This window comes from Gastrolobium bilobum, unplaced genomic scaffold (assembly GCF_033153095.1).
Source record: "Gastrolobium bilobum isolate Gb01-03AN ecotype WA unplaced genomic scaffold, APGP_CSIRO_Gbil_v1 utg4095, whole genome shotgun sequence".
Taxonomy (NCBI): domain Eukaryota; kingdom Viridiplantae; phylum Streptophyta; class Magnoliopsida; order Fabales; family Fabaceae; genus Gastrolobium; species Gastrolobium bilobum.
Window position 1 is genome coordinate 1,879 of NW_026898132.1, and position 10,188 is coordinate 12,066.

The 10,188-nt window shown below is 36.9% G+C and overlaps 1 protein-coding gene across 1 annotated transcript; it reads right to left on the bottom strand.

The window, feature by feature from the left end:
• Nucleotides 1–4,710: 4,710 nt before the first annotated feature.
• On the bottom strand, nucleotides 4,711–9,572 carry LOC133313023 (receptor-like serine/threonine-protein kinase ALE2). Its single transcript, XM_061514326.1, has 9 exons — nucleotides 9,448–9,572; nucleotides 8,579–8,881; nucleotides 8,356–8,463; nucleotides 8,143–8,250; nucleotides 7,649–8,020; nucleotides 7,234–7,527; nucleotides 6,297–6,689; nucleotides 5,951–6,194; nucleotides 4,711–5,525 (listed from the first exon to the last, which is right to left on the bottom strand). The coding sequence occupies exons 1-9, from the start codon at nucleotides 9,521–9,523 to the stop codon at nucleotides 4,862–4,864; spliced, it is 2,562 nt and encodes an 853-aa protein (XP_061370310.1). The 5' UTR covers nucleotides 9,524–9,572; the 3' UTR covers nucleotides 4,711–4,861.
• Nucleotides 9,573–10,188: the final 616 nt, after the last annotated feature.

The following is a 10,188-nucleotide window of genomic DNA, read 5'->3' on the forward strand; positions in this document are numbered from 1 at the left end:
GATTGAGAAATTCAGGGATCTCCACATTCCTGTGAATACAGAAGATAGTCCACATTTATTGACTACTACGGTAGTCCTGAATTCATTAGTTGAGCGGATTAAAGAGGCTCAATTGCTTGATGAAGAGATTCAGTCTATGAAAGAGCAGGACTTTGTGTCCACTGATAGGTTCGGTCTTAAGTTTTACAAGGATCGGATCATTGTTCCAAAAGGTCAGATGGTAGATGAGGTATTAACTGAGGGTCACATGGGTAAGTACACTATCCATCCTGGTGCTACCAAGATGTACCAAGACTTGAAACGGAATTTCTGGTGGTCGGGAATGAAGAAAGACATTGCTCTATTTGTGAGTAAGTGTTTGACATGTCAGAAAGTTAAGATTGAGCATCAGAGACCTTCTGGATTACTGCAGCCCTTGGATATTCCGGAATGGAAATGGGTCAGTATTTCTATGGATTTTGTAGTAGCATTACCGAGAACTCAGGCTGGTTTTGATTCCATCTGGGTAGTTGTTGACAGATTGACAAAGTCTGCACATTTCATACCAGTTAAAACGAGTTTCTCCACAGAGCAGTTGGCTCGGATATATGTAAGAGAGATTGTGAAACTTCATGGTGTTCCTGAAAGTATCATTAGTGATCGGGACCCTAAATTTACTTCTAGACTCTGGGATGCAGTGCAACAGGCCTTCGGTACACAGTTGAGGCTGAGCACGGCTTATCATCCCCAGACTGATGGTCAGACTGAGAGGACTATTCAGACCCTGGAGGACATGTTGAGGGCTTGTGCCTTAGAGCAGGGAAATGCATGGGATAAATATCTTCCTCTAGTGGAATTTTCCTACAATAATAGTTATCATGCCAGTTTGGGCATGGCTCCGTATGAAGCTTTGTATGGCCGTAGGTGCAGGGCGCCTACTTGTTGGTCAGAAATTGGAGAGAGGCAGTTATTTGGGCCTGATATGGTCCAAGAGACTACCGATCAAATTATGATGATTAAGGATCGATTGAAGAAAGCACAGAGTCGCCAAAAGAGTTATTATGATGCAAAGCATAGACCCCTTGAATTTTCAGAAGGGGATCATGTATTTATCCGTTTGTCTCCGACTACGGGTGTTGGGCGTGCTCTAGGAGTGAAGAAGTTGAGTCCTAGGTTCATTGGGCCCTACCAGATTATGAAAAGGGTCGGACCTGTGGCTTATCAGCTTGCTTTACCTCCACATCTGTCAAATTTGCATAGTGTTTTTCACATCAGTCAACTTCGAAAATACGTGCCGGATGAATCCCACATTGTACAGCCGGACAATATCGAAGTAAGAAAAGACTTGAAGTTTGTTGTGGGACCGTTTAAGGTTCTAGCACGTGATGAAAAAGTGTTGAGAAACAGGACTATTCCCATGATCAAGGTACAATGGGAAGGATTGACTCCTGAGGACGCCACTTGGGAGCGGGAGAATGAAATTCTCCAGCGATATCCTGAGTTTGATGTCAGGTATATGTATATTTGATATTTGATTTTGTGGGCAAAATCCTTAAAAGGTGGGGTGAATATAATGACCCTAACTGGTAAATCTTAGTTAGAGATTTAATTTAAGGATTTAAATGCCATAATTAGATTCAGTGAGCGATTTCGAGTATTTTGACTGTAATCATGACTATGTTATGAACAGTGCGTTCTGCCGGAGAATTTACAGTTTTGTGAATTAACCGGTAGAGCTTAAAATGAGCAAAATAATTTTAGGAACATAATTTGAAAATTCTGATGACAAATATGAGTTCAGAACGAAAAATTGTATAGTCTGGCACTTTCCGTGAAAATCTCGTGAATAGTGTTTCTACCGGGTATTTTGTACTGCTGTTTAAGCAACCGGTAGAGTCCAGAAATAAATAATTGATGAAATAAGAATAAGAAAGTCCAATATATGCCAAGCAAGTCAATATAGGCCCAAGAAAATGATAAGTTTATAAGTGTTAAGTTTCAGAATTAAATAAAGTACAGTTAGTGGTTCACAGTGCATTTCGTTAAAAACGGTGCAAAAACCATACTGTGAATTATGAATATTGTTCCTTAGGAAATAAAAATTAATTTAAATAACTTTAGAAAAATAAAAATATATCCGTAGCTTTAAGTTAAGTTTCCGGTAAATTTAAGTGAAATACGCGATAGAAAAACATCCGACAAAAGGGCCACATGTGCCTAAATAGCTTGGCCACTTAAATGAATCACTATTCATTGCAAAAATTTCTTCTTCTCTCTCTTGAAGGGCCGAGCTTCAGCCATGGAAAAGGGGGGGGTTAGGGTTTTGCTTGTTTTGTTGATTTCTTCTTGAATTCTCAACCAAATCTTATGACCCACCACTTGAAATTGATTAGGAACCACTCAAGGAATCATTTGCACCTATCCATTTGAGCTATAGTTGAGTGTGTGAAGAGTTATTCCTCCTCTTATTTTCGGATTACTATTCATAGGAGGAGAAAAAGTGGGTTTTTGATGGAGCTTTGCTTGGAGGTTATTCTCTAGGCTTTGTACAAGTGATTAGAGGTAAGAAACCTTTATTTCTATGGTATTATTTTGTGATCTATGTTTTGAAAATTTGGAGCATGTTTTGAGTGGGAAATATTTGATGTTAGAAGGTGAAAATTATGATGGATTGTTGTTGTATAGGAATGATAGTGTTTAGTAAGCATTAATTTGTGATAAAAAAATTGAAAAGCCCTAGTGCACTCTTCCCCTAGGTTTCGGCCTTCATGGCTTATATAGGGTTTATCATGCAAATTTTTATTGTATGTTTGAAAAGGTAAAATATGTTGGAATGTAGTGTAAATGGATTAATTGGTGGAAATGCCAAAGTTAGAAAAAAATCCTACAAATACTTGCTCTATGTTGCGAACTATAGGATGTTTAGGGGTATATATATATATTGGTTACATTTTATTCTAATAAAATGGGTTGCATTTTAATATACCAATGGATGAGCTAAGAAGTGAAATGCTTTGACAAATGGTTGAAAAATACCTTGAGTCCCTAAGGGTACGCCCGCGACTTTTAAAGAAAAATAACATGATTTATGTGAAAGATTCTTAAGTAAATGCTTGATTAAATTAAAGAACGCCAACGGGTGTATAGAGGTCTAGACTTGTGTATTGGCATAGAATTGGCAAAAATATAAAGAAAGGAAAATAAGCGATAAAATGTATGCTTATGAAATAATCATGGTATTGCATCATTTTATTGATGCATTGTAAATTATTCTCTAGGTGTGCCTAGGGATTGAGAAGGATCGGAAATCTCTTGAAGCGATAAAAGTAACTTGTTCCACAAGTAAGCGTATTGGTAAAGCTTCAAGAGGTAAGCTCTATGTTTAAGGAGTCTTTTCCTACTTGAGTGCTCCACCATGGTTAGTGAACTATGGTTGGACTGTATGACTGTGATTTAGATGCTTTGTATAGATGCATTCATATAGAGTTATTTGATAACATGATATGTTTTGCTCTGATATGACTTCTGTAATATGATTTCTGTAACAATCTCTGGCCATTGATTGTATAGTACCCGGACGTCCGCTTTGGGGTCCTCCCTCGGGACTGATGGTGTACTCCTCTGATATGTCTGGTTCCGCTTTGGGGTCCTCCCTCGGGAACACGTGCGTTGATTTCCGCTTGGGGTCCTCCCTTGGGAATGACGGCGCACATCTCTGATATGATATGGATATATGCTCTGTTCTGTTATGATATCTGTTATATGTTGTATTTGTATACTCTGTATCTGAATTTCATGCAGGAGTGAGCCAGGGGTATGGAGAATTCTCTATAAACCTGGAGCTTATTGAGATTTGTAATCTCACCCCTCTTTGGGGACACATTTTCAGGGGCCCAGATTTCCGGTGAGTCCTCACTAGGCAGGGACACGACACGTGGCTGAGGCAGTTGACAGACCGGATTTTGAGTGGCTGTAGGCTACTACCTTTTTGGAGTGTTTGATGTATTTTAGTATTTTCGCATTTGATGGATCATGATATTGATCCTTTATTTTGTATATGGCCTGTATATGTTTTGTACATGTCTATCAGTTTGATGCATGTACATTTGAGTATTCAGGAACGTTATATGATGATGTAGTATTCAGATAGGTTTATGTTTTGATGGCATGCTGTTAGATTTAGTGGCACGGAGCCATGTTATGCATGCGCCCATGTATGGGTATTTGATTATATTTGGATATCTGGCATTTCTGAATTGATATGTTGTATAAACTGTTTATCAGGAAATGCTTCTGAGTGGGATTGGAAAATCCCCAGTTGTCCGATTTATAGAGGAAACTCTGCCCGATTTTCGTTTACGCCGAGTAAGAATTAAGTTAGAAAAAGAAAAAGTTAGCTCATATTTTTGTAAGTTAAGTCTTCCGCTGTTTCTGTTTGTATCATATGTATGTTAATTGAACCGGCTCGAGACGGGGATGTTACAGAAACAAAACGGTAACGTCCTATTAACGATTGAGTGTGTAATTAAACGTAATATGTGTAAAAGTCATTATTTTCACCCTTTCTATATATATATATATATATATATATATATATATATATATATATATATATATCTGCATTACTTGTTACTAAACTCCTTTCAACAAGTCTTTCTATATTTAAAGAAGTTTTAGCACAACTAAATCTTATGAACAAGTACCTCATTTATTATTCTCTCTAGTCCCAATTGTTCAACATTTTTTTATAGCAGTAAGCAAGAGCTCCCAAATCATACTAATGTTTTATGAGTCAGCTTGCAACTTACATTATATTATTCTATCTTAGTAATAAACAAAAGTGCACTCTTATCATAATTTGCAATCAGGCAGTGGTGAAAGCTTAATGGGATCCAGGCCATAGTTTAGTTGAAAATGCATGTTCACTGGTGCTACCTCTAGACAAACTTCTCAACTTCTGCCAGAATTGCCTTTTCTTCCCAGTAGTTAGAGGCCCTGAAGTAGAATACCTCCTGAATGACTCAAATTCCTGGCCTGAATTACTGAGAAGCTCTGAAGCTGATAATGCTACCTTTTCTTCACCAGATTGATATCCAGATAGGGTTTTTTGATCCTCCAAAAAGTCCACTCTCTCAACTGAAACTCCAGAAAACTTCCCTTCCACATCAGTTACAAGAAGACCCTCTTCTTGAAAAATCCTTGTTTCCTCAAACTCACTGCATACCAGCTTCAAAGCCTGAACAACTTCACCCATGAAAGGACGTTGAGACACTTCTGGTTGCACACACATGGATGCAATTGCTGCAACTTTTACCACAGTATCAACAGAAATGAGGGGCTTTACAACCGGGTCTATGATCATCTGTAAACCCTCCTTACTTGTAAGAAGTGGACGAACCCAAGTCACAAGATTTTCTTGACCTGGTGGTTGTGACAAATCCACAGGCTTTCTTCCAGTTAGGAGCTCAAGGAGTACAACTCCATAACTGTAAACATCACTTTTGACAAGAAGATGGCCTGTCATTGCATATTCAGGAGCTAAATAGCTGCAAAACAAAATGTGAATGAGATGAATTTAATTTTGATCTAGAGAAATTGTTAAAAACTATAATAAAAACATTTACGTGACTTCACCAAACAACTTAAGCTTTTAAGAGAGTTGATTCATGATATGAAATTAAAGCCTTCATAATCAAGTAGTCTAAAGTACAATCTTTGTCACCTCCATTCTTATGAGGGGGAGTGTTAAGAGTTGTAATATTACCGTTCATTATGTTGACCCAACAGTTTAAGCTTTTCAGAGAGGAGTTTATGAAAGCAATGCACAGAAAAGGCAAAGTACCCATATAATAAAATGCACTGGTCTGCTAAGCACCAAAGATACTGTAATGATCTGAGTTACATTGCAAGCATGTTTAACTATCACATTCATCAAATCATCAATATGAAGGGGCCAGCAAGGTTTTATTACCCAAATGTTCCCATGACATGTGTGGAGATGTGCTTGTTTCCCTCATCCAGTGCTGTTCTAGCCAATCCAAAATCTGAAACCTTGGGTATAAAATCATATTCCAACAAGATATTGCTGGACTTGAAGTCCCGATGTATGACACATGGATTTGAATCTTCATGCAGATAAGCCAATCCCCGAGCTGCACCAAGTGCAATCTTCATCCGGGCATTCCAATCCAGTGGATCAGTTTCCTTGTCAGCACCTAGGAAAATAAATAGCATTCAAAAGTCAATCTCTGAAAAGAAATGATGACTTTTAACTTCTAAAAGTGTTGATGAAATTCTTGAACTGTGCTTTTGCTTACCATGTAAGTGGGATTCCACACTTCCATTAGGGACAAGTTCATAGACTAGGCAGCGAGTATGTTTCTCTATGCATATACCTATCAATTTTACTAGATTTCTATGGTGGAGGCGGCTAAGCATCTCAACTTCTGCCAAGAATTCACGGCCACCACGTTGATCATCTCTTTTGAGAATCTTCACTGCTACATCCCTCCCATCATTTAGAATACCTTTGTAAACAAGTCCAAAGCCACCTTCTCCTAATATTCTTGAAGAATCGAAGTTATTTGTTGCTTTCTCTAAATCACTCAAAGTAAAAATCTTAGCAGACCCTGTATATGTTATTGTTCCAGAATTGAAGGATAGTGATCCAGAACCTTGCATGACCCCATGAGACAATGACCTTGCAGCCCCTGCTAAGTGTAAATTTAGTTATATATTTACAGTGAAATCCACTTACAACCAAAGATTGAATAACAACTTGATGGATGGGGACCCTAAAAAATAAATAGCTAAGGAATTTCAAAGCAAAATATCAAGAACAAAAGTCACAAATAGAAACAAAGTCCTGAATTAGCATTATAACCCACCTTTAGTCACACTTCAGCTTTAGACTTGAAAAGAACTCATTTCATTAAGAAATTATTCAAAAGTGGTAGATTACAAATCATAAAATATTTCACATGAAACCATTTCTAAATATATCGAATTCTTAAACTAATATAATGAAAACCAAGTTTTATAACAGAATTTATTTATAAATGAAATTAATTCTTTCATTATAAAGATTCTAAACACAGGGTAAAAGAATTTCTAATCAAGGGAAATTAGTATGTTACAAAATTGTCCGACAAATGAACAGTCTTATGATACTTATGATTATAGAAAACAAGAACTTTCTTTGATCTGTATCTAAACTGCCAACAAAATTTTGACAGAGTCATTAATTGGACTTACTTGATTGTTTTGAAGAGGATGAAATTAAACCATCTGGAACTTGTTTATGTTCATGAACACAGGAACCACATTTCAACAGACAAAGCCAAGCAAGCCCAATGAATAGAACAAAAGCAATAATTGATGATAACACAATTATAACAATCATTCTTTCATTACTCCCTTCATTTTTCTTTTTTGAGATATCTACTCCTAAAGGTTTCACTATAGTTCCATTGTTGTCACGACCAGGATTTGGCCCATCATCTATACCAGAAACACCTGAGGGAGTTGAAGGTGGAGATGGTGGAAGACCTGCATGCATTATCCAAAAGTATAAATCTAGAGGGAGATATCTACTAATGAAACCAAACATACTATACAAATTCACTTTATAACAAAAATAGTCCTAACAAACTCGTAATCAATGTATAACCTGGATAATGAACATAAAGTACTTCATAAGCACCAAAGAGTGAAGCATCTATTAGGATCTCCCTTTGCCAGAATTTCTTATATATTAAAAATGCTGTGGTATCTTCAAATTTTACTCCTATGGGTACCAAGTTTATGAGAACAGTGGTTTTCTCCAGTTGCTGATTAGCTGCATCAGCTCCCACAATGCGAACTTGGCTATGGTTGAGCCAAACGCTTGCTGCAATTTCCTCAGCTAGCTTTGAAACCAAAGGAAAAAACTTGTATATTGCAATGCTGATGCAGAGTTTTACTTGAAGTGGCCATACACAACCACAAGGTGATCCAGGAGGTGTATATGTCAAGGGCTCTGAGCAAATCACTGACAAGCAATCTACAGGTATGATCCATATCACATAGCTTTCTTGAGAAATGAGATGATTGAAAAGGAAGGAACAAGTGTAATTTATACAATCCTCTAAGCCAATGCAGGTGCAGGATTTAAGTTAAGATTACCCTTATTAGGAGGTGGAGGTGGCAGAACCAATGCATATGCAGGTGGTGGAGTCTTTATCTTCTTCAATGATGATCCTAGAGGTGAAATTCTAGGTGAAGGAGAGGGCACTAATGAACAAAAGATATAATAAACAGTCAGGTACTAATCAACAATCAAGGTACGTGAAATATATTAATTCAATTAAAAGCAATAACAAAAATAAGGTGTTAAACCATCCAGGTGGCCTGACAGAACTGCTGGTGATGGTGCAGGTGCAGGTGCATCGATATCCCTGCTCTTTGGTGAAGAGAAAGGAGGTTGCGATTTGAAGACTGAAGGACCTATATTTTCAAGAGAAGTTAGAGAAGAAATGTAATTAATTTTGATATTTTGATGTCAAAGATGTAAAAATTGTGTGATAATTTTGTATAAGCTCTTTCAATCAGAGAATCAAACCTTGATGGCTGTAAGTGGGAGCCTGGATTGGGTAGGCTGGTCCTGGAGTTGGTTTGCTGGACTTTCTTTTGGAATAGTGATGTTTATGATGTGATATTGGAGAATCCACAGGACCATGCATCCATTTCTTTGTAGGAGCTTTGAGAATTGACTTGGAAGGTGGAAGTGCAATACTTGTAGGAACACCAGAAGATGAATGGGAAGGTGGTTGAGAAATACTTGAAGGAACTTCAGAAGATGATTTTGATGGTGAGAATGCATTAACAAAATGGCTTCTGGCTCTGGAATGGCGCAGATTGGTGGCTACAGATGGAAAGAAAAATTTTAATTTAGGATAATAATAGGCATAAAATCTCCTATCATTGATTGTCTAGACCTTATTAATGATCTTCAACCTGGTTTCAGGGTATGTCTAGTTCTTAGAAAGCTAAATTCCTCAGAGTAACTGCTGGGATTAATTTACCCAAAACTTTCTATGTTCTCATGGATTTTGTACCACTGCCATGGCCTATTGGGATTTCATTTCAACCTTGTTACAGAAATAACCAGGTACATTTTAATTCTGAATTACAAAACAAAACATTGATTTGTAAGTTGATAGTATCACTGACTTCTCCAATCTATGGCTCAAGCTGCACTTCTTATCAGCAGGCACTGAAAATCAAAGCAGTAAGAACATTTGTTGTATATTGATGTTTCTTTGTAGTCTATAATTTTTACCAAAAATATGACATTTGATTCAGTGGTTGGCTAGCTTGAAGAAATCTAAGATATATCAATGAGATGAGTATACACAAAAATTATGAACAACATTTCATTTTCATCAATAATTTTAAAACTAACTCAGAACACCTGAATTATGATCATACCTGCATGTTCATGAAGCTGTTGAGTACTAACAACTAAATGTAGCTTAATTAGCAGGAAAATCAGCTGTAGTCCCATTTTCTTCCTAAGGAAAACTAGATCAATTCTGAAGATCTCTCAGCTTTCACAAACAATCCAAGGAGAATATAATTGAAGAGAATTTGGTGGAAGCAGCATCATATGCTGAAGCAAAACTTGGATGTCAAAGTCAAGGATAGCCATAAGAAAGTCTGCAATTAAAGCATACCCCTCAATAATGTCAACCAAGAAGACACAGCCCGGTAATGGCGCAAGGATAATTTTGGTAGAAGACACCAAAGTTTCCTCCTTTTTTCAGAACTGAAGCTCTAAGATTTGCAGACATGACAATTGTGAAACAACAATTTTCATTGTTGTTAAGAAAAATCTAAGAAGAGATGAAACCAAAAAGCACTCCTTCAGTACACTTTAACTAAAAGCACAGTGAGAGTTGGTGGGGTTGTACATGTGTGACACAGTGTGAGTGTGCTTGATTGAAAGAGAGAGAGAGAGAGCCATAAATATTGACCATAAAGTAAGAAACTGATTGAATTAATTATAACCTTAATGCTTGACACTCTTTTCAGTTTATCCAGACAATGATTCACCCCAAAAGAAAGTGTAAATTACATCTTGTTTCTGATTTTGACTTGTTTTTATTTTATCACAAGTTGTTTAAAATTTAACCTCTTACATTTGTTTTGTTTCATTAACCTTTTATAATG

What these genes read in the sequence shown, in the direction of transcription:
- LOC133313023 (XM_061514326.1), bottom strand. Translation starts at nt 9,523, where the DNA reads ATGGGACTACAGCTGATTTTCCTGCTAATTAAGCTACATTTAGTTGTT. An exon ending in TCTGTCAGGCCACCTGGATG is followed by an intron (nt 8,251 to 8,355) that starts GTTTAACACCTT and finishes TTTGTTCATTAG; the next exon opens with TGCCCTCTCCTTCACCTAGA. An exon ending in TGTGGAATCCCACTTACATG is followed by an intron (nt 6,195 to 6,296) that starts GTAAGCAAAAGC and finishes TTATTTTCCTAG; the next exon opens with GTGCTGACAAGGAAACTGAT.